This window comes from Echiichthys vipera (genome assembly GCF_963691815.1).
Source record: "Echiichthys vipera genome assembly, chromosome: 20".
NCBI classification, from domain to species: Eukaryota; Metazoa; Chordata; class Actinopteri; order Perciformes; family Trachinidae; genus Echiichthys; species Echiichthys vipera.
Window position 1 is genome coordinate 7,426,894 of NC_139845.1, and position 23,675 is coordinate 7,450,568.

Genomic DNA, 23,675 nt, shown 5'->3' on the forward strand with positions numbered 1-23,675 from the left:
CCCTGCTAAAGCTGCTGCCCCCGCGACACAACCCCGGATAAGCGGATGAAGATGAGATGAGATGAGATATTCTCCTGATAAAAATTTCATTAAAACACACTGGATGCACTTTACCTTGGATTTAGTTACAATACAACTAAAAAATATATTAACTTTCCTTTCTAAGATGTTGTGGAGTAGAAGTAGAAGACAGCACAAAATGGAAATACTCAAGTCAGGTACCTCAGAATCGTACTCGATGTACTAAGTTGTATTCACACATGACAAAAACACCAGGGTGACTGAACCAAACCACATTTTATTTCAGTCAGAGGAGCCACTGGACTGCTGCAATCTGAGGGAATCCCATTTTTACACGTGTTACTCATCGCCTCGCCTGCTGACATCGCACATCACATGACTTCTACGGCAGCAGTAAAAACGCTGACAGCGATGAGTAGTCACTACTTCCCTGACATAATAAAGACTTCTGTAAAACTGAGATTCAGAGGAAACGTTGACGAGCATTGTCTGAGGTTGTCTATTTACACTCTGTGGCATGAGATGCATCAGTCACTGGGCTCACTGTGACAATAATACAATCGAAATAAGTTACTGAACATGCTGAGGGGGTCTGAATTTCAGACAGTAGCGGGCCTGTTGAGTCCCACAGGGACACACATACAGGTGGCTATGAAAGCTGTAGTAACACTTATAGTAGCTCCAACAATCAATTACATTTGTACCACATTAAGAATCATATTATCCTATGTCCCATTCATTGTAAATAACACTAGATCGTGTTGTCACGTGGCCAACATTTATATGAAGACATGTAAAAAACAAACTAAATAACAACAGGAGATAAACAATATGTCCAAACAAGCAGGAAGGAACAAAGAAGGCACTTCAAGTTTTCATGTTTTTAGAGACAACAAAGATAATAACAGCCAACACTTAAATTAATTATCTTATTCATCCTATATGTACTTTTTCTTTCATTCCTTTAAAATGAAGCCGTAGCGATAAAAGCCAAACACAACCAGGGCTGCAAGTACAGATTCTTTTTTTTTTTTCTTCATTTATCGTTTTGTCTGGAAAAAGAAAAAATGTCCATCGCAATTTCCCAGCACACATCAGGTGATGTTGTTGCCGTACGCAATTACGCAATAACCGTCTCAGAATACATCACGGTTTCACGGTATTACACCATTATCCTTATCATTCAGTTACAATGACCCTTAAAAAGGGATGAAAACACAAGGAGTTTTTTCCTCGAACAAACTTTATAATAATTTAAATTTGAAACCATTATTTAAAATGGAAGTATGTGTAAAAAGTTTCCCTTTTTCAATAGCGTAGATAATCAAATGTACACAGAATGATAACCGCCAATTTTCATACCACAGTATGCCATGAAACCGGTGCTGCTGCAACCCCAGGTGACGTCTTTTTATGTGTTTGTTAGTTTGAACAGCCCCAAACTGAAGGATAATCAAGTAATGATGCTATAAAACAGAGAAAATACTCACACTTAAGAAACTAGTACCGGCAAATGTGAAGCATTTCTCTTTGAAAAGTCACTCAAGCGATAAACACAGATCGATAAATCTGCTTATGGTTTGAGCTTTAAACACAATAGTTCGTTTATTTTATGGTCAAACTTGCACGCACGCACGCACGTACACACTCAGGTCCTGGTCCGCTGTCAAATGTTTCACACTTTAACAGCACATCAATCAAAGACAGGGTGAGAGCAGGACACGTGGAGGGTGCTGCAGCGTGGAGGGAGTGTTTGTTTGTGTTTGTGTATGTGTGTGTGTGTGTGTGTTGTACAAAAGTTTTGGATGCCTCCGGTGGAGGAAAAGAAGAATTACAGGCGTCTTCTTTCTGGCTGCTATTCCTTTCACCGGCCAGCTCCGTCCATCATCTTTTGAAAGAACGTTTCATCACCATCTCACATGAGTCTCTATTCTCTGCCTCTGCTGATGCAACACAAGCACCGAGGACTTCAGATTCCTGTTCCCACCCGGTCCCCCCGGCCTGAATCCCCTCTACTGAGCAGAAGAGAGAGAAGTGTGGAGGCTGTTGAAGTGTAGAAAGGAGAAGAGAGGGAGTCTCTCCTCTCTTTCACACCCGCTCAGGGTTGCTGTTCACTCTGCGTCTCGGGAACAGCTTTCGCTTTAGCAGAATCAGCTGCAGGGAGAGGGAAGAAGAGGAAATGGTATAATTAGAAACAGCATGCAGCAAAGGAAAAGACAAAAAAAGCTTTGTGCCGTTTGTCAGCAAGAGGATGACTGTGATAGAGAAGGGTGGAGATGTTTACTCTTGAAGCTATACGCCAGAAGTGAGTTGGCATTTTGGCAATTACGCCACGGTCACTGGGTGTTTTGAATGGGTCTTTGGTTAGATGGCTGAAATAAGGTCTGTGGTTAACACGAGCTGAAGGGATTTTCACGTTTTTATACGCAACTTAAAATACATCAGTAAATACCCCCGCTCATAAATTTTCAAGCTTGTACGTGTCTTTAAAAAGGCGACTGCTAACAAGTGGCTAAATGAGACGTTGAGGAGTTGTCAGGGACATTAAATGTCATCACGCCGAATATGGAAACGCATCTATAATATAAATAAATAATATATAAACATGTTGGAAGCTTGGTTAACAGCATGTCACCGTGGTGTACTTCGTTTATAGTCCAACATTAGCTTTTTACTTCTGGTGATAGCATTTACGCTTAAACGAAAATTATCTTAATGAACAAAACGTGTAAGTATCATAAACTTTTGTTCGTCTGATCTAATCTTCTGCAATAATCTAAATCTTTCATTGATTATTCTGTTTAAAAAAAAAAAGGTAAAATAACAATTCGCCGTGTTAATGTTACATACCTACGCAATATATTTTTTTACGAGGATGACAAAGTTATGACCGCCCCTGCTCTGCTTCTAATTGGCTCACCCTGATATTCTTACCCTAACGAACCAATAGCCAATCAGTGGCAGAGTAGGGTGGGTCATGACTTCGCTATCCTAGCAACTGCTTAGAGCCAAGAAGTGGTCCGGTAAGTCGATTTTACACTGTGTTTATAAGTGTACAAATGAAACAAAGGGGATATAATGTGTTAGAGATTAGGTTTGGTAAATGTAGATTCTTTTCAAGTTTCCCTCTGTTTCCAGTCTTTATGCTAAGCTAACCCGCTGCTGACTTCATATTTAGCGGACAGATATAAGTGGTTTCCATGTTCTAAAATCATCCTATTTACCAAAATGTTAAACTAGCCTTCAAATAATGAAGACTTGGTAACTCAAAAGGACTCTGTAACCCGGGAAAGCACAGATAATCTTAGAAGTTGGGCAGCAGAGTAAGATCTCCTCCCTCTCTGGAGAGAAGGCACTTTTGATCTCTCTAATCTAAACTGTACAAAGTTGACTCAAATGTCTCCGTCTTAATAACAGCCAGGCTTGTCTGGTGCCAAAAAAGACATCAAAAGTCTGTCTGTGTGGTGAAGGAGACACTGGCCGGACATTCCTAACTGGGATCGCTGGTCCGACAGGTTGCTGAGGGGAGGAAATTCTCCTAAGGTCACTGCAACTATTGACCTTTCTTTAGGTTCGCTAAGGAGAAACTAGAAACCTTTGGATTAGGGGAGCGCCTCACAACAGCTCAATGTCAAACCTTGGCAGAGAAGTATTTGTTTAACATTTCCTGCCATTTGTTTTAATCTCTTTCAAGTAACAAACTGGAAGAATTTGACAGAACAGTTGTCCAAGAACACTGTCCTGACTTTTAAGTCACTATAATGTTCTTCGGGTGTTCCTTCAGCTAGAAATCCCACTCATCTGGCAGCAAAGAAGGTTAAAGTGAGTACAACTGCTGTCTCACCCAAGTCAACAAAGACAGACAAGTCTTGCATTTCACAGAGGACTTCTGAGCTTCTTTCATTTCTGTACAGTCAGGTCCTGGCTCAGCCGTTCATACTAACACGACACATGAGAGGGACGCACCGCCGGGTGGCACTTCGATAGCAAAGGCCTGAATCATAGCTCAGAGATGAATCATGGAAGCGGAGAGGTGTTTGAGTGTCCTGTGTAAATAAACCGTGTGTGTGAATGCGGGGGTGTGGTCCGACGTGGACGCGCTGACCTGTTCGGCAAAGAAGGACATGATGGTGAAGACGACGAGCGTCACGAGGACACAGTGTGTCCAGAACTTCAGCTTGTCTCGGTACACACGCCTGCAGGAAAAAAAAAACATTTTAGGGAGTTTTAAGTAAAGAAAGAGAACAGATTTGGCACGGCTCACTGGAGGAGAGCTGTGCCGTGATGTAACAAGAAGGAAACATGATGTATGCAGAGGGCAGCAGGGCAACAGGGTGACAAGGTGACATCACCCAACGCCATCTGCCTGCTACTTTACTAACTCAAAGACAGAAAGGGGGAGGAGGGGAGGCAGAGGAGGAGACGGGAGGCTCAGCTGTGTGATGGTCTTGCAAGTATCTTAGAGCGAGCGACTGATCTGAAGCCGCTTGGTCTAATTTTAAAGCCTCCATGTGAGGCTGGATCCCGGACAAAAACCCTCTAAAGCCCTCAGGGATTCCCACTGCTCCAACCTGGCAACACTCGGTCTCACGCGGTGACAGCCACAAATTCTGATCGAAGGGTGTTTAGGTAAAAAAGAGCTTGATAAATGACCAGCTCACATGCAACAAAGACTGATAGAGTGCCGTTTTGTGTGCTTTTCCCGTGTTATGCTTACTTTCTATTAGAACATGTTCACATGTTTACATTATTTTTAGGGTGAGCCCGAATATTTGACTTTGGGATATTTGTTCGTTGGGTAGATATTCAGTTTTAAATTTTGGTATTCGTATATTCTTTTATTTTTATATACAACATAAAACAAGTGACAGACACCTGTTGCAGCACAGTGTTTACATTTCAACTCTGTGTGAGACTCTTACCGTTGCTAACTTGTTGCTCTGCTACTAACATTAGCTGCTCTGTCTCAACAATATTAGGCTTAACAGACGTGCATGCAGGTTGAAATTCACTGCGCTTTTCTCAGAAATTATGGCTAATTCGCTGGTTATTGATTAATTCCACTGAAACACTGCAGTGCTGTGTCGCCCAGCTCAGCCTGGAGCAGAGAAATGTCTGTCGGAGTCGCGTTATTACCAACGCTAAGAAATTCTGTCAAAAGTCAAACATGCACTTGTATGATCTACTTTCTCAAATGATAGGATTTAATGTTTTTCCTCTTCATATTACTGTAACTGTTGGTCGGATAAAATAAGCATGCTGAAGATGTCACCTTGGTCTCAGGGAACTTGTGATGGGCTATTTTACTATTTTATTTTACTATTTTTTAGACCTTTAATTAAAAAAAATACTGACAGTAAGAGCAGTACTGTATTGACTCAGCGCTTTGAGCTGAATGCAAATATCAGCAACATGCCCACTATAACAATGCTATGTAATGTGCTGATGTTTAGCAGACATAATCCTTACTATGTTCACCATTTTAATCTAATATATTAGCAGAACTTTGCTGTTGTGGCTAATAATTGTTGCAGTCACAACAGCAACTCAAACTCTTTCAATGTCTCAATTGTCTCTAAACGTCACATCCTACCATTCCTGGAGCTCTTCCATGTGGAGGAACCTGTTGCGATACTCTCTTGGCAGTTCAAACTGAGACGGCAGCGGGAACATGGACTCGTAGAAGTCTCTCAGCACAGCTTTCACTGTTGCGGCGTCCTTGTGGCTGTGGTCGATGTTATCGTTCAGACAGATGAACTTCCTGTTGGGGGATACATTAAAATAATACAGACGTTAATACGATTTAGAAGCCAATATGGTAAAGAGGTGAACTTTGGCTGTGTTATTTTTCCCACCTGGGATTCTTCCTAATGTCGTCTAACTGGCCGACCACATGGGACACATTTGTGCGCACCATCTTGAAAGCTATCTCCTCCTCCCCCATGATCTCAAACCTGTCCAACAGAGCACATGTTAGCAGCAGCAGCAGCAACAGCAAAGCTATGCCATGGAAAATATCTGTGTTAGAATTTTTTCAGACTGAATAATGGTATTTAGAAGATCTCACTTGTACTTATTTTGGTCTCTAAAGGCTTTCTGGATGCGTTCTGTTATGGCTTTGCAGTAGAGGACGAGGCCCTTTGTGACAGGAGGCTGCGGATTAAAAACAGTCCAGAATATCAGCATTGAAAACTCCTTTGCAGAGGATTTACAATAACTTATATTAATGATGTATTCAAGTGCAGGACAGGAAACTTGTTTCTCTTTTCTTCAGTATGGCTCACCATGCTGGGGTCATAGTAGGCCTCCTGAGTCGGGTTCACCAGGTGGAGCTGGGTCAGGTTAGTTGGCAGAGTCTTTGAGCAGTTTATCAACATCTGCTCCAGGCCTGTCAGGTCCTAGAAAACGCAACAAAGAAATATTACACACTTCCAAACCACAAGAAATCTTGTGAACGATTAGCTGACAAGTCTCAAAGCCTTATGCTATAAGTATGCAAACAAGGGCTGACCTGGAGGCTGAGGGGCAGGTCGTTGATCCTTGTGGCCAGAGTTCGAATCTCTCGGTCAGACAGGATGCCCGAGTGGTCGGTGTCGATCTCGTCAAACACCTCGGACACGTTGAGCTGCTGCTGAGCACTCATCAGGAAGTAGAAGTACGAGAAGGCGAACTGCATGTCCTCTGGGTGACGAACACGATGGCCTGACGTCTTGTCAAACTCCTCCGGGAATCTGAAGGAAAAAGAGCCGTTTAAGATGTCCCCTCCTTAGGAACATCTGTAAACAAAGAATCTGCGACTGACTCACGTGTCCTGCAGCTCCTGCATGATGAGACGGTCGATCATGTGAGGCATGTGCGCGGGGACTTTGCGGGACGTGAAGCCAAACTGGCCGTTGAGCAGCTTGTTGACGTAGCGCAGGGAGTCGGCAAAAGTGTCCTGCAGCCTTCGGCCGGCGGCGGCACCGTCAGCCTCATAAGATAGCTCTCTCTGCAAACGCTCCTCTTCCTATAGAATCAATACAAAGAGTTTAATATCCAAATAAAACAAAATGCTTAACTAGAAAAGTAGAAACCCTTCTTACTTCGAGTAGTTTCTGGAAGTATTTCCTCCTCTCCCAGGGCAGGAAGCCTCTGTCTGCAGAGATGAAGTGTTGGAGTCTCCTCCCGACTGGAGCTCCCCCTGCATCGTTGGCCGGCTCGGCCTGACTCTCTGTGCTCTTGGTTTTGGAAATGCTGCTTAACAGTTTGGAAGTCAAAGGCCTCTCGATGGCAGCATTCAGATTATAATGTTTGGGACTTACAAAGTCTTTCTCATGCTTATCATCAATATCGACAGGGATGAGAGGAGTGACAGGTTTTTGCTGCACAGTCGCATCTTTCCTGGACGTTTCGTCTCTTGAGTTTTGATTTTTCTGAAGGATATTTCCAGCTTTCTCTTCCTGCGGCCCCCGCTCCAAGTTTTTATAGGGCCCTCCCTGGACCTTGGCTGCACCCTCATTAGCTGGCTTTGAATCGATGGCCTGCTGCTTCTGAGCCAGTGTCTTGTAAGGTTTTAGGAGTTCAGCCTTCGTAAGGTTATAACCCTTTATAGTAATGTCACCGATCAGAAGCTTCTCCTCCAGCTTTTGCAGCTCACTTTGCACAAAAGCTGGTAGGAGCGACGCATTCAGTGAAAGAACTTCTATGACAACCTGAGGTTCACCAGGCTGCCTCTTCTGGATCTTAGGACCCCGTTTGTTCTCAGGAATATCTGAGAACGGGACTGGGGGCTCTGGAGTCAGGGTCGGCTTTGGCTCTTTGCTGACGTCGTTGCTCGCAGCCTGGGACACGTTAGACTGAGGGACCTCACGGGTGTTGACAGCTACGCTGAAGGTCATTATGAACTCTGTGTCGTCTTCTCGCTGGAAAGTGAGATTGTACTGGATCTGGGTGGCGTTCTGGCCCGGATGGAGCAGCAAGTGAATGGTCTTCCACTTGTTGGCAACGGAGGTGTGGCGAAGCACTGGGTTGTCGCTGACTTGGGCCTCTGAGACTCTGCGAGCCAGCCCATCAAAGCTGAAATATGGCTTGTTTTCACCTACTGGGAGGGTGTACAGGCTCTGATCCCTGAGCAGGGTGACATGGTGTAGCTCGCCAAAGTGCTCTACAACAGAAATGAAAACATACTAAATGAAAAGGCTGCAGATATTCCACATTTTTGTCATCAACAACAAATCCTGTGATAATACATATAATAATACTATTCCTGAATACTCTGCAACTTCCTTCCTTTTGGTCTTGTTGAAACATCATTATCAAATCAAGCCAGGGGCATAAAATGGGAGAGCAATGGCCTTTCCTCTACTTCCTACCCCCCCTTCTCCTGCCCCCTTGTTTGGATCACACCTTTGTTTGAACTTCATTTTGATCTCAACTACACCCTGTAAGTTTTTGTGACTTGCACAGTTGCGACATCACTACAGTGTCTGGCTACAGACAGACATATAAACACCTAAGAAAATACTCATGACCACCTCTGTGGTAGTTTCCATTACAGTCAGTGTCTACAGCACTACATTACATTTTATACTTCAGCATATACCCAGATCTATCCTTTAACCTGAAATGTCCCAAATGCCACATTAAGTTGTTATAAAGCAACTATGGCTATAAAATATAGTATGCATTTTATTTTAAAGGTCCCATATCATGCTCATTTTCAGGTTCAAACTTACTTTAATGTTCCAAAAAAACTCTTTATTTTAAGACCCCTCTGATGGTCAGTGTATCTGGGTCTTGCACGTGTTTTGTCACCACTGCAACTGGGGAATGACTATAACAGCACTGCAGCGTCACTTTCTACCTATATATGATATAGTTGTGACATCACAACTATAGAGAAGTCATGACGGCTCGTTTAAAGACACAGTTTCTGAATATGGGCTGTGTGCATTTCTCTGTGGATTGAGCGTTTTGATACTTTTACAGGATTTATATAACACCTCAATCTGCTACATAATAAAAAAAGACATGAAATTTTCCCTTTTTACAATATGGGACCGTTTACTCACCTTGGCCACAGTCTCCGACATCAAAACCACAGGAGAGAACATTGCAGGCCTGGTCACAGAACTTGTCTGCCAGCCAGGAGTTGGCACAGCCTTGATTACAGTACGACATCCCACCAAGACCTCCTAGACCACCTGCAAACTGCCACACCCCTCCACCAGCTCCACCGGGCCCACCACCGGCCGCAGCCGCGAATCGACTGTTCCCAGCTGCACCTGTCAGAGAAAAGGAAAAACATATTAGAACGTGAACCAAAAAAAGTAGCCTATTTACACAGGAGAGACGGAGTGGATCTCTTTACCGAGGCAGTCTCCTCCGTCCCAGTCACAGGCAGAGTTGTTGCATGCTTTGTCACAGTACCCATCTTTGATCCAAGATCCTGGGCAGCCCTCAGCACAGTTGGGGACAGGCCATGTAAGATACACCTGCAGGGAGGTGAAGAAAGAAAAGATTGAAGACATGAATTCTGTACACTGCAACTGCAGCACTTTGTTATGTTGCATTTGCACCTTCTGTCCTTTCGAGTGGCTGTAGAAGTCGTCCGGCCAGACCTCTTTGCCAAACATCACATCATCGTTGAGGTAAATGAACTTTTGGGAGAGCCCTGGGATGCGGTGGATGTGGGTCTCTATGGCGGGGGAGCTGAAAGTGGGAAGGTGGCTGTTGTTCAGGAAGACGTCCTGGAAGTCAAATAAAAACATATTAACATGACATAATAATACGCTAAAAATGTAATTTCTAAAAGCGTAGTTCTGTGACAAGTAGGCGTGCCTTGAAAAGGGCGTGAGTTTGACTGTATAACACATAGACATTGTGTTAAACTAAAAATAAGCCGACCAACCATCCCTGTGTAGGAGTTCAGTGCAGTGTGGAGGAAGTCAAGACTTAAATTTTACCTTATGTGTGACAACTGTAACTCTGGGGTTATCAAGGTTGAGCCAGGAGGGAATCTGCCCGTTAGTGACGATGAAGATGTGTCGCACCCAGGGGGCGTGTTTCTCCACAGAACGCAGCGAATAGCGCAGCTCCTCGTTGTCCTCGAATCGGCTGGCTGAAACATCTTCATCCTGTTTGGACTGGAGGGAGAAAAAAACAAATACATATTAAGTCTGCATCTTATTATTCATCATAGTGACCAGCAGCTGACAGGGTTTCAGGGAGGACCTGGTGTACCTGTGAGATGGCGGTGAGGTCCCAAAACAAGTAGCCAGGGCTGATGGTTAACTCTTTTCCATCCAGGGTCAGGTTCTTTTTGGCCTGCTGGGTCAGATCGGTGAAATCCTGCGGGGTTTTCAGGTGGAGCAGGGCTATGCTGGCCTCAGAGTACAACTCAAACTGTGGGACAAATAAAGTGGAAATATCAATGCACAGCTCACAGGGCTGCTGATGTGGAGGTAAACTCTTCTGCTGTGTTCACACGACGAGCGATAAACTGACACCCGAAACTTGGAGCTGCATGACAGGCGTGCAGACTACCAACTTGACCTGTGCTCAACTTTTTTTAGTGCTCTAATAATGCAGTGAAGTGTCAACCAATCATATATATTGATTTTTTAACACAATGTGGTGCTTTGTGGTTATTTAGCCAAGTTGGCTGACGCTATATTAGCTCTCTGTGCATTGTGGTGCAAATGGGGATGCAGTGGGGCTTGAATAACACTTCTATGGTGATTGTGTCAGTGTAGTTGGCCATACTTTTGCTTTTGACGCTCACAGAGTGAAAAAAATGGCACGAGTTTTGTTATCAGTGTTGCCAACTTGTATTGGTATATTCACACCCTCTCAGCAACGTTTGGTGACTTTCTAAGCCATGGGTGTCAAACTGATCCAGTAAAGGGCCGTGTGGCTGCAGGTTTTCATTCCAACCAAGCAAGAACACACCTGACTCGACTTACCCAATCACCTGAACTGTCTTCACACAGTTGATTTGTTGGACCAGGTGTGTTTTTGATTGGTTGGAATGAAAACCTACAGCCATCAGTTTGACACCCATGTTCTAAGCCAATGCTAGTAACTTTCATCGGAAAAGAGTTGGCAACACTGCTTGTTATTAGTTTACAGTGCAAAAGAGTCATGTCCAGTTCCCTCCAGAACCACAGGAGACGACATGTCAACTGTTTAGTAACTTCACTTCAACTCAAAAATCTCCACATACACAGTGGGAACGTCCTAAACAGCAATTTCTCAGAGTTAATGTCACATGCTAGCAGAACTGTGGTTTAGCCTCCAGCATGTGATTTCATCAGTCTATCACGGGGACAGGAAGGTTTCTGGAAGTCTGGGAATGACAAGAGTAACAGGGTGACCTCTGACCCTGCAGATACAGAGGTCAGATAAAAGCGGCTATGATGCTTGTGTGGTGTACTGCAGTGGTGTGTGTGTGTGTGTGTGTGTGTGTGTGTGTGTGTGTGTGTGTGTGTGTGTGTGTGTGTGTGTGTGTGTGTGTGTGTGTGTGTGTGTGTGTGTGTGTGTGTGTGTGTGTGTGTGTGTGTGTGTGTGTGTGTGTGTGTGTGTGTGTGAGAAGAGGTGAGAGTTTCGGAAAATTCTGTGATGTCATCTTCCACATGAGGGTCACATCGAGAGGACTCTCCGTCTGATCTCAGGAGAGATATGTGAGGCATCGGAGGACTCTGTGTGTGCGTGTGTGTGAGAAAGAAAGAGATACCCCTGGCCTGTGTCAAACAATCAAACTGTCAAACTGTGTCTGGCCTCTCTCATCTCTTAAAATCTAAGCTTCCCAGAAAAGAGACTCACCCCGTCTCACTCCGTCATCCTACACTGAACCCAAACATCTCGCGTGAACTCGACTGCCTCCCTTTGTTTTTCTCTGCTCCTGTTTTTAGGTGAGGAGGATTATCTGTGTCTTATAAACCCAGTGGGGAGCAGCAAGCCCCGGATCACATTGCCATCTTTATTATAGCTCTCTTTATAGTCATGATAATGCTCTAACACATGCACACAAAGGCGGAGGTGTGTGGTGGCCTAACACTGGCACGTGCCTGCCTGCCTGGAAGCGTAAACTATTTCAAACACACAGACTCGGCACATAGTTGAGTAATCTGTCACAGTAAAAATAAAAAATGATTTAACCTGTCCCGGAAGAATGAGTGGATCATGTAACAAGTGTTCATTTTCTGCTTCGAGCTGCTCAAATGAGAGGATTTGCTTCTTTGTTCGGTTGTAAAGTGAGTATCTTTGGGTTTTGGACGGCAAAATAAGATTCACTTACTTCAAGAACGAAATGAGAACATGACGGTTGTACATGATGGAGTTAGTGCTGTGGAAATCTATCATACTGAATTTAAGGAGATGGCAGGTAAACGTCCTTTTTGTATAGTGTCTGTTCAAGGAAAAATATCAAAAAATTGTGCCAAGACTGTCGAAACTCCTCTCTTCATCATCAGTTTAGGATGACATTTAGGATTTTGGCATTACATTAACATGCTTCCTAACTGCATTTTCCCAGCTTGGGATCAATAAAGTTTTTCTATTCTATTCTATTCTATTTTATTTAGGGGAAAAAATCTAATTTTAGTATAGGAAATTTAACTTTTACATAACATTAGGACTGCATACCCTGTCCCAAATTCTAAATAACTTACAGCCCTGTTGTTGGGTCTATATGACAATGAAAATGAGGATGAGGAACAACATAATCACTGAATTATAGTGATTGAAAAGCATCTCAACCCGTAGGCTGTATTAATAGGTGTATATATATATATATATATTGCCTGCCAGGGTGATTCATTTTGAAATGGCTGATAATTGAGAAGATAAAACCCTGAAAAAGGTTACGTTAGCTATTGACATCTCGAGTAGTCTAGCGCTTAATTCTAGACTTGATACAGGCAAGAGAGGACGAGTGCTACTGTAAGAATTTACAGGATTTCTTAAGACATGAGGTCAGAGATAGGATAGGACACAGCCACGAGTCTAGTAATTGCTTCTGTAATAGGAAGATAATATTTTTCCTATCTGTGAAACATAAGACGGGACGTGCAGTCAGGGTATTCTTCTGTGAGGAAGTTCCTGTCCCACATTTGAAAGCAGCTGAAGTTATTCCTCGTGTCCCGTCCCGTGTGAGTTTTAGTGTCGGCGTATTAAAAACTAATCACTGTGGCCTGTATGTCAATGCAGAGGAAAGAGAAAATGTAATTAGTCTGGAGAAAAGTTGCGCTGACACTCTGGGTAAACCAATTAACCTCGTGGTGAGTGATCTATGGAAGCAGGTGGATTGAGATGCTGTGGTGGCGTGCAGCACAATAGACGGCTTCATCTGAGCTGAAGCTGCGTCATCCCGCATCACTGACACACTGGCAGATGACCAGAGGAAGCTGGAGAAAACCCACCCAGGTCTTTACATAATCTAGCTAACATTGTTAACGTGACGTGTTGATTTTTAATGAGTCTTGAAATAAGCAATCTAGTTTTCTGTTGACAGATGTCTGGGACGGGTGCGACAAACATAAAAGCCACATATTAAAAGTCTTTCATGACATCTTTAGCTGAAATACATACTGAATTAGCCTGGTCCCACATATCTGAATCAGAGAAAACACATTCAAATGATAAAAATCAATCAAGTGAAACCAAATGGCGATTCAGTCTCATTATGCTATTATTGAAGATCTAAATAAGACACAATAGCTTACTTTGACACCGTTTTAATGATCTTTTTATCCACCGTATGACATTCCTGAATCGCTGAAATTTCTTGAATTTTCCAGTGCAGGGTATGCTAGAAAGGTATCTGGCCGCAGGTAGGCGCGGTGCGGTTGCACTCAAACTGATCAAGCGGACTAGGCTTTACCCGTAAAAGATGTTTGGGCACGGTACGGACGGACAGTGTGAGTGCGATAGATATCGTATTGGGCTCTGGGAACTTGTATTTGGCATTCTCAGTTACAATTTTTTGACATATTAAAGACTAAAAATAATCAGCAGATCAACTGATACTGAAAATAATCACTAGTTGCAGCCCTTTATAAAAAACATATAATTAAACTGAATGCACAGAGGTTTCACAGCTCATTTCTTAATGTTTATAAAGGCTCTACTCAAGATTTGCCTTTAAACTGTGACATTTGTACATTTTTAAAATCAGCAAAAAATGCACAGCCTACCTAAACATACACTTTAGCATTTAAATACTTATATTACATGCATGTTTTATCCTTTACGCTTCTTTTTCTAATTCTTATTTTTGTTATTATTATTATTATTATTATTAAGCTTTATTGCACAGCAGCCTTTTTAGCACAGCCTCCGAGAGTGTGGCACTGCTCAGTCCGTAGGGACCTGGCTTGGAAACGGACCAAGTATGGTGTGTGGACTGGACTGCCAGTTCGCTTCCTGGGCACTGCCGAGGTGCCCTTGAGCAAGGCACCGAACCCCCAACTGCTCAGGAGCTTCTGCTCTGACATCTCTCCACTGCGTATGCATGTGTGTGTAATTCCTATGTGTCTGAAAACATAATGGAAATTGAATTTTCCCAATAGGCATTAATAAAGTAGATAGTATTATCGTCCTGTATGAGAAATAAAAACCTTTGGATTTTGCTTCGTAGTGAAAATGAGACGCCTCGCAGACAACTGCAAACACTTAAAAAAAACACACTAATACAGACGCATCAGCAGGCTTGTATGTACACAAACACTGGGGGCAGATGACCGGGGTTGTGGGGCAGCTTTCATCACCATAGCACTCGGTCTAACACCAGCTATAAATACCGTCCGTCTCTCACCGCTGAACCTCTCCCTCCGCACTATGCACATCATCTGTCTTTCATAGAATCGGCCAGGCAACACCAGGAAACACCTTGAAACCCTAACTGTGTATTGTGTGGTGGCCCCGTGTGCCAAGAATCCTCTCAGACAAACACACACTCACTCACTTTCCATCCAGGACTCTTCACATGACCAGTATCATCTCTTCCCCTAATACCAGACCCTCCATTTTAATCCTGCAGCGCCCTTAAAGATTAAAGACCCCAAACAGGTAAAACCACGACATACAGAAGCATGTCTGAGATAACAGGGTGTGCCCAAGAGTGCAGGGAAGGTCACTAAAATCCTTGTGACCTTTCAGTGTGCTGGCTGGCGCCGCGCCACTTCAAACAGTTGTTAATGTTAACCCCCGCACCGCCGGCTAAAGTTACAGCCCGAATGCCGCCAGCTATTATCACATGACCTGCACCGCGACCACAAAACCTGGAGACAAATGCAGGGAATGATGGGACAACTGGGTCTGGTGATGAAACACTGTCAATCATAGCATCACAAACAAACTTACAGGAAGTCTGACTCCCCTGAAGCTGCTTCTTGGCCCGTTGTTATGTATTTATTATGTACAGTCATTATTGTAATAATCAGGGTTTCTGCAAGTTTGTGCCAGAGAGGTTTTAATGCTATATTGAGTTTAGGTAAAGACCCGTTATGAAAAATCTGTCTAATTAGTTCATTTTTGAAAGAAATAAAGAAGTGTTTTGCTGATTCTAATCTTCCCTTTTGCCCTATGTGGTAGGACACTGTGGTAGGACACGCTCTCCAAAGTGGTTAAAAGGATTATTACGCCGTTTTTCTATAGTTAACAGTGCTGGAGGATTCTCCAAAACAAGAACTGTATCTGTTTTAAAATACAAAGACGTGGTAGTATTTATTCATTGTTATAATAATGATTTTATTCAGTTCTGCTGTCTTTTTTAATTATTTTTCCCCACAATATGTATATCCATTTACCTATTGTATGTCAAATCGTTAACGTTTTAAAAAGAAAACTTGAATGATTTTTTAAAAAATACATAATTCGATGAAGTAAATAGATTAGAAGCGCCACTGGAATTATAATATAATTCACTATTTTAATATAAAAGTAAGAGCTACAGTGCAAAGACGCACAGTGCTGCAATGCTGGAACAAACAATAGACTTATATTCAATTAATAAAGTGTTTGGTCTATAAAATGTCTGACCTGCATTCAAAACACAAATACGATCAGTTTTCTCTCTAAGAAGACCCAGAAAACAAGCATATATTGTAAGTGAATTTGGGGAATTGTAGCTTAAAAATGACGTAAATCGATTTTGTCGATCCACTTATTGTTTAAAATACAGTTAAGGAAGATTTTTAAGCACTTTTCATGCTTCTGAAGAGTCCACTGAGTGCAAAACTGTTGTATAACAACCCTGTTCTACATGTTTGTGTTCTTATTTATACAAAGTTATCTACAAAAGATGTTATCTAAGTCATTACCTATTCATTCTAACCAGCCGTGTGAGTACATTATCAGAAGACGGGACAAACTGTTGACTCATGAGCGTCCCGCGTCTCTGTTGGTGTGACAGGGTCACTCCGCTCCGGGCTGCACTGTTGTGTTTTCTTTGATTATTTCAGAGTAATCCACGCTCGTTAGTGGCATTCCTCACTCTCAAAATATAAATCACGCTTCTGATTAGAGAAAATTATTAGAGGCCGAGCTAAACGGCGGCCCCTTAACCACATCACAACATAACTGTTTAAAATAGAAAAAGCCCATATTTAGCAGGACAGTGAAGCCTCCTCTCCAAGGAGGATATGACATTTGTGTTGAGCCCTTTCTTGGATTACGCTGCTGCTGTGATGTATAAAAAGATCCTAATTTGTGCACACACAAATGTACAGTATATCTGTAGTAAGCACTGCGATAGGACACTGCGAGAGTGACATCTGGTGGCAAAGTGCAGTCGTCTTTTTCCTCGACGGTCACCGACACTACTTCCAAAAAAACTTAAATAAATGATGCACATTCTCTGCATCACTTTAGTCATATAATTAATAAAAGAAAGCTTAAAGTCAGGAGTGTCTACTGTACATTTGCCAGGTGTGCAACTCTGCAGCCTGCTGGTTTGAAACTGGACTCTTTCCTCAGGTTGAAAAACATCAGAGATCTTGTCCTGTGATGTCGTATTATTTGATATTCAATGTCTGTTTTGGTCATATTTGATTTCCTTTAATCATCTTGTGTTTTTTGCCAAATGCTTTGTCTGATGATGCTTTATTGTATAATATTGTATTACTGAAATCAAGAATGTATCTCGAGGGGTTATTCCTAATAAAGAATAAACACCGGAGGAAGAAGCACCCATTTACAATAATGTCAGAGGGTCACATATTCTCTAGTGAACGAGCTTGACCAGTATATAATTTATTAATCTGCTGTAATTAATAGATTAGAATAAATGTTGAATATATATATTTATATATTTTTCCTATAAAATTTCCAATAAAAACAAACAAATTTGTCAGGTTGTTGAGAGTACATCGAAATAAAAGCTTAGTAGATATTTGCCGCAGTTTCCTTATTTTCGTCATATTTCTTTTCTTTTCCTGTGATGAACAGATCTCATGAGCGTCACACAACCACCAAGAACTATTTTAACTGGTAAGATTTTTACTGCTAAAAAAACCCCCTGTATAATTAAGTAATAACAGACGTCCTGAACCAGTAAGTATATATTTAGTCACCAGTAGGTAAATATAAGTATCAGACTTGGATCGGGACATTAATGAATAATAATTAAGTGTGTGATAATAAGGAACCAGTTGAGGTGGTTCAGGATCATCTAGTAAGGATGCTCCCTGGGCGCCTCCCTAGGGAGGTGTTCCAGGCACGTACAGCTGAGAGGAGGCCTCGGGGAAGACCCAGGACCAGGTGGAGAGATTAGATCTCCACACTGGCCTGGGAACGCCTATAATAATTATAATAATAAGTAATAAAAAACAGTTCTACCTGTTTGATCTTATTGGTTATGGCAGAGGGCAGTTTGAGTCTCAGTTGCTCCGTTTCCTTATAGGATGCCGGGAAGCCGCTCAGGTAGGCCAGAGACTGCATGTGGATCAGACCCGGAGCCTCTTTATCCGTCGTCTGCGAAGCACACAACAAGGAAATATTTTTCAGTGGTCCATAAAAAAGAAAAACACCTTTTAATGTTGAACAATCATGGTCTGCTACGATAGGAGGATATTTTAAGGATGTGGGTTGATGCAGAGAGAGTTTAATACAGCTCAGCAGGCATTTAACAGTTAATGTAATAGTTAGAAACTCACCAGGTAACATCTGGACACAGAGAATTTCGGGTCTTCTTTAGACACATCTGTATAGGCTTTGTCAGCTGTTAAAAAACAATGAATAATGAGTGGGTAAAATTAAATATCCAGGCCCAGAAGTCTAATGTCCATCTTGATGTTAGAAAATCTAATGTATGGCTTTTAATATCGGTCGGTTTAGATCATTTAAATGGTTAAACGTTGCTAACAGGATTCAGTATTTAGCAGCAGATCATGTGTTTAAATGTCCAGGCGTCAGAATATCTACAGAAGTTTACGACGGCTCACACTTTTCACTGTATTGATCATTCATGCTGCCGCAGTTCCCGGTTATACAGATTTATCTTGCAGCATCCTCATGTCCTGATCACTCATTAACCATACTTGAATGAAAATAATCTTCCCTATATCAATAATCTGCCTGCTGGGTTTTCGGTTTATGATCCCCACTGGAAAATCTCCCACACGCTGCTTTGAATCCTTTAGCTTTTCCTTTCCTGTCAGATCTCTGCTGATCTAATTTTACACCAGCGTTTTTCTGAAGTCTTTTATGCGGTTTTATTTACCGTCGGCCTGCGAATGGAAGACAACAACAGAGACGGTGGTGGAGGGGTGGAAGGGTTTGTTCATCAGCAGCAACTCTTTGCCAGCAGAGAAGGAGAGAGAGACTGACGGCAGCTCTTTGAGCGTGATGTTGGCCGGCAGAGCTGGGTCCAGGGCCAGCATGGGCGCTATGATGCAGTGGGACAGCAGGCATTCTAGCTTAACACTGAAAACAAACACAAAATGTACGTTTCACTCAATGTATTGTCGCCTTACGCCCTCGCTCAGACGACCACCTCTTCCAAGTTTGTAGTTTTGCACTTACAAATAGTCATACATGCGTGTGAAATGGGTCAAGTTCACACATTCAGCAGACAGCTTCCTTTGTGGAAAATGTTGCATCGAGTCCCTCTTTGTGTCTGCAGTTAAAACCCACAGATGGGTTTTTACTCTTGACAGAAAGAGAGCTTCAAGATGTGCCTTTCAAGCCACTACATGCACTTGTTTTACAAAATTTCAATTAATGTTCCATTGCTTTTACGTTCTGGAAAGCGTGCTGCATATGACAGTCACAAGCAAACATAACCAATCAGTAATTAACGATGCTTTTGCCTCCTGATGCACCACCAGTTCACACTTCAGTTATTCTTGTGGTGTAACCCACCCCGACTTCCGGTTGCAACATCAAATTCACACAATGCTGTTTCATTGTTCCTTTAACAGTCATTTCCCAGTGTTTCGAAAGGTCAATGTGTTTGCAAATGACCTCTAAAAAGATCTGGACATACTTCACAAAAATTACCCGTTATAAGCTTCATTATAAGCTTCATAAAAACAATATGTAACAGAGCTGGATTGAATTATATTTTTGCAATACCTTTAGCTATCCCTTTCATATCCCTTGCCTTTGCGGGCAACTCTGTAAATCAATGAGCAGGACTTGTTTATGAAAATGTTGGATTTGCATTTGGTTCTTGTCGGTGATTCAGTCTTCTGAATGAACACGGCTGTTTTCAATTTGTGCAAATTCTATTTGGATAACTTATCAAATGCTGAGGTGTTTCTGTTATTTAGCCAACCTTTCATTGACATAGTAGACACAATAAACTGGCAACTGAGTCTATATATATATCACATTTAGATGTCCGTCCTCCACAGAGCTGGGTCTGTCTGACGTTCCTGTCTGTTATAGGGAAGGTTTTCGTTGCCCCGGTACTCTACGGGGGAATTGTTGGGTCTATGTAAATCATAAATAAGTCATAGAGTGTGGTCTTTACCTAGTTTGTAAAGTGTCCTGAGATAACTTTTGTTATGATTTGGCACTATAAATAAAATTGAATTGAATTGAATCAAATTTAAATACAAAATTATGTAGAATCACCTCTCTTTTGGCACTTCAGTTGTCTCACTTGCATTTTTTCCCAGGCGTTCCCTGTGTGCAACAAAACAGTGAAAGATATTATTTTCATGTTATACAACCTATAGTAACAACACTGCAGCGCTGTATTGTTTAAATGAGCCTGTAGAGGCCAATAAACAGAATAACGACACAATTTTAACAGCTGAAAGAAGAGGAAATGTTCAGAGACTGATGAAACAGGAACTTTCTCCTCAGTTATTTTAACCTTTGATCTCTCTCTCTCTCTCTCTCTCTCTCTCTCTCTCTCAGTCAAAATGATATGCTACTGCTCAACGTGCATTACAATTCTGAATGTATTCAGGTGTGTGTTTTCTCACACCCTGCGGACACACTGCAGAAAAGGAATTTCTGCAGGAAAATAAAGGTTTATATTTAATTTTAGGCGTGGGTTTATTCTACCTAACCATTACGCTTCACTGCACCATAGTATTTGCACAGGCAGTGGATTCGCAGTTACCTCAGAGCTTTTTGTTCCTCCTCCAGTTGCTCTTTGACCGTCTTCAGTTCCTTCAGCAGAGCCACATCTGTGCCGTTCACCCATGTGTACACCACATCTATAGGCATGGGTAGACAGAGCCTGCAAAAAGAAACACTCATAGCACTCAAGACTCTCCTCAAACTGCAACGCCATGACCCCATTTCTCTCCCCAGTGAGTCTGATACATTTTTGGTTCATGCATGATTACTCCTCGTCCTTGTTCTCTCGTATTCCTCTCAAGGGACAGGTACAAACACTCCTGTATGGCACGGAGGAAGGTTTTTGCCGAAAGCGGGCACATGTTTTCACATCAACATTTGTGAATATGATATGGTTGTTAATTCAAAGCCTCGCCCGAGAAGATTTAGATTGTTTTTAAATAAGGTTAGCTTTATACTGCATCCCATTTCTCTAAATGAGGCAGTGACACAACAATGAAATGCATGCATTTATTTTTGTTTTGATGTGTTCAAAACACCTACCTGCTTTGGAATGATTTCCCACCCACGTTGTCTCTGTATGAGTCAAACAGCACGTGATACTGGTCCCGACTCCACTCCACCACCACCTGTATAGCACAAGAGGATACAGGATACAACCCTGTAGGTCAGGGGTGTCCAGTCCTGCTCCTGGAGAGCTACTGCCCTGCATGTTTTAGGTTTCTCCCTGCTCTAACACACCTGAGTCAGTCCAGGAGCTGGACTGGGCACCCCTGCTGTAGGACAAGTAATCGCTACATCCCAAATATCACACACCAAACACAACAGGCCAGTTTCCTTGTTCCCTCTTATCTGCTCTGGACAATAAGACTTTTAGAATGTTTTTTCAGTATTTAGTCTTAAAATATATCATTATGCAGGGTTCATACACCTTTTCCGAGGTCAAATTCAAGCACTTTCCGAGCCCTTTCAAGGTCCATTTTCAAGCTTTTCGAGCAACTTTAAAGTTGTGGTAAATTACATATTTCTACGAACACATAGAGATATTATAAATTATCATTTCACCTTTGTTATTTCCATTGAAATCACGTTAAAAGAAATGGTATTAAGCTATAAACACCAAAAGTGTTTTGTAATACCAGAAGGATAAGAAATTATATTTCTATTCTATAGCTATTTGTTGTGAAAGAAATGTTGATACAATTTCAAGCATTTTAAGCACTTTATCCAAAATTCAAGCACTTTTCAAACCTTGAAAGCACAACATTAAAATTCAAGCATTTCCAAGGATTTCAAGCACCGGTACGAAACCTGATTATAACACCCAAACCTCTCAAAACGCTTTATGTGACATTTACAAATCTTCCCCGACAAACTGGTTAACTTACAAGAAAGCTGACAGTCAGTTAGGAAGCCATGTAAAGCAATTCTTTCAAGGAATTTGAGCGAAGGCGCCACTGGCCAGCAGACAGACAACTACTCAGGCCCCAGGCTAGTAAGGGGCCCCCTGAGTGCTGACAAACTTTAATCCACAGCAATGACAATGCACAAAGTTTGCAATCAGTGTGTTTACATGCAGTTTAAAAACCCAATCATAATCGGGTTAAAGGTATACCCAGGTTTCTTAAACACCATACCCCGGGTAAAATCAGAGTTCAGATACAGACCTACAGTAGATAACTCCTTTAGTGGCCTGAGTTCTCTGGCATGTTAAAATCTTACCCGGATTATCAGGTTTCTCGTCTGTGCATGCTCCCCACTCCTCAGCAGAGGCTTATGACCCAGAAATAGAATAAACTAAGAAGCAACGGCACCGAAAAACAACTTGAAAAAAATATTGCATTACCTTTAAACCGAGGGAGGACTCCGCAACGGCATGTAACATTACTAACAAGAAGACCCGTTTCTGTCGTAATTCTGTCCAAAAGTCGTCTGTTTGTGATTTTGACAAAGGTGAACCGGAAAAAAGGCGTATTCAGTCTAGCTGTATGTTTGCAGAGCGCCACCTACTGTACCGGAGGAAGAGTTACTCCGTCATTTTCCCATTTAACCCTTTCATGTACACAGGGGAACCTCAATAACTTGATTATTCCCTTAAGCGGGCTAAGGCCATACTGATGTGCATGTAAAAGCACTGAGTGACAGCAGTTAGACCGGATCTCTCTAAGGAGGCCTTAATTTACCCACTCCCACTGTAAGTTTTTTTCTTCTGTTTTTTAATTGTTCTTCATATTAATATGTTTAAATTACAAGTTTTTAAATGTTTATATTCAGATTTTGAAAATAACTAACTTCGAAAATAACTCAAGTGTTTACATTTCTTACTTTTTTTTGTTGGTGTTAGATTATTTATAATCTTATGGTTTGAGGGGCCCCCCTTGTGAATATTTGCCTAGGGCCCCAGAAGACTCTAGACTCGCCTCTGAATTTGGGAGTTTCTGTTAAACGCGTAAAGTCAAGTGATTCAATGTAATGCCGAATTTGCAGGAACACCCTAAAGATTCATAAAACGTGTGAATTAAAGCTCTAAAAGATACATTGCTTTACTAGGGAGCTAGATCGTTTTAAAAAGCCCATTTTTTGAGTGGAGTCTGGTGAGGCGGTGCCGAGGACACAGCAGTCAAGATAAAAACCAAACATGTCTGCCAATAATAAGTGACAGGAGTTAAGAAAACAGAAGAAGCTCACCTCTCCGAACTGAAAGGCGGAAACTATCATGAGGACGAGCCCCCCGAAGCAAAGGTAGAGCCCGTATCGATGGGACAGACAGGTGTAGGTCTGCCGCTGCAGCAGCTTCAGCACCGAGTTCACGACTACCATGGTTCTCCTCGGTGAAGCATACCGCCGCATTCATTCACAGAAACTCGGGTTCAACGCACTAAACAAAGAAAGTAAACATCACAGGCGACTTCGGCTCTGTCAGCTGACAACCAGCCAGACTGCATGACACATGACGACCATACATTTCACGCTTGTTCTGTGGTGGTCGGTGGTGACGCTGCTTCGCTGTCGCCCTCTAGTGACGAGGAGGAGCAGGGTTCGTGGCGCGTTCAGGGTCCGTGGTGCGTTCAGGGTCAACAGTTGCCAGTTTACCACTTCAGAATCACTTTAAAGTAGTCTTTGTGTCCTCCTGATGAATT

General features: G+C 42.3%; 1 protein-coding gene across 1 annotated transcript; it reads right to left on the reverse strand.

Moving 5' to 3' along the window:
- Positions 1 to 322: 322 nt before the first annotated feature.
- On the reverse strand, positions 323 to 23,440 carry gnptab (N-acetylglucosamine-1-phosphate transferase subunits alpha and beta). The gene is made up of 21 exons (XM_083934853.1): positions 23,224 to 23,440; positions 21,079 to 21,164; positions 20,576 to 20,695; positions 20,080 to 20,130; positions 18,722 to 18,924; positions 18,156 to 18,220; positions 17,839 to 17,973; positions 10,243 to 10,404; positions 9,966 to 10,145; positions 9,579 to 9,749; positions 9,371 to 9,494; positions 9,072 to 9,284; positions 7,104 to 8,164; positions 6,828 to 7,027; positions 6,533 to 6,752; positions 6,306 to 6,419; positions 6,089 to 6,174; positions 5,877 to 5,975; positions 5,615 to 5,782; positions 4,127 to 4,217; positions 323 to 2,175 (listed from the first exon to the last, which is right to left on the reverse strand). The coding sequence occupies exons 1-21, from the start codon at positions 23,383 to 23,385 to the stop codon at positions 2,110 to 2,112; spliced, it is 3,777 nt and encodes a 1,258-aa protein (XP_083790979.1). The 5' UTR covers positions 23,386 to 23,440; the 3' UTR covers positions 323 to 2,109.
- Positions 23,441 to 23,675: the final 235 nt, after the last annotated feature.

Bases quoted from the DNA above. Each gene is read 5' to 3' on its own strand.
- gnptab (XM_083934853.1), bottom strand. From the start codon at position 23,385: ATGCGGCGGTATGCTTCACCGAGGAGAACCATGGTAGTCGTGAACTCG. The intron at 18,221-18,721 runs GTAAATAAAACC...GTTTTTTAACAG, and splicing joins CTTCCATTCGCAGGCCGACG to CTGACAAAGCCTATACAGAT. The intron at 6,753-6,827 runs GTGAGTCAGTCG...TTTTTCCTTCAG, and splicing joins ATGCAGGAGCTGCAGGACAC to ATTCCCGGAGGAGTTTGACA.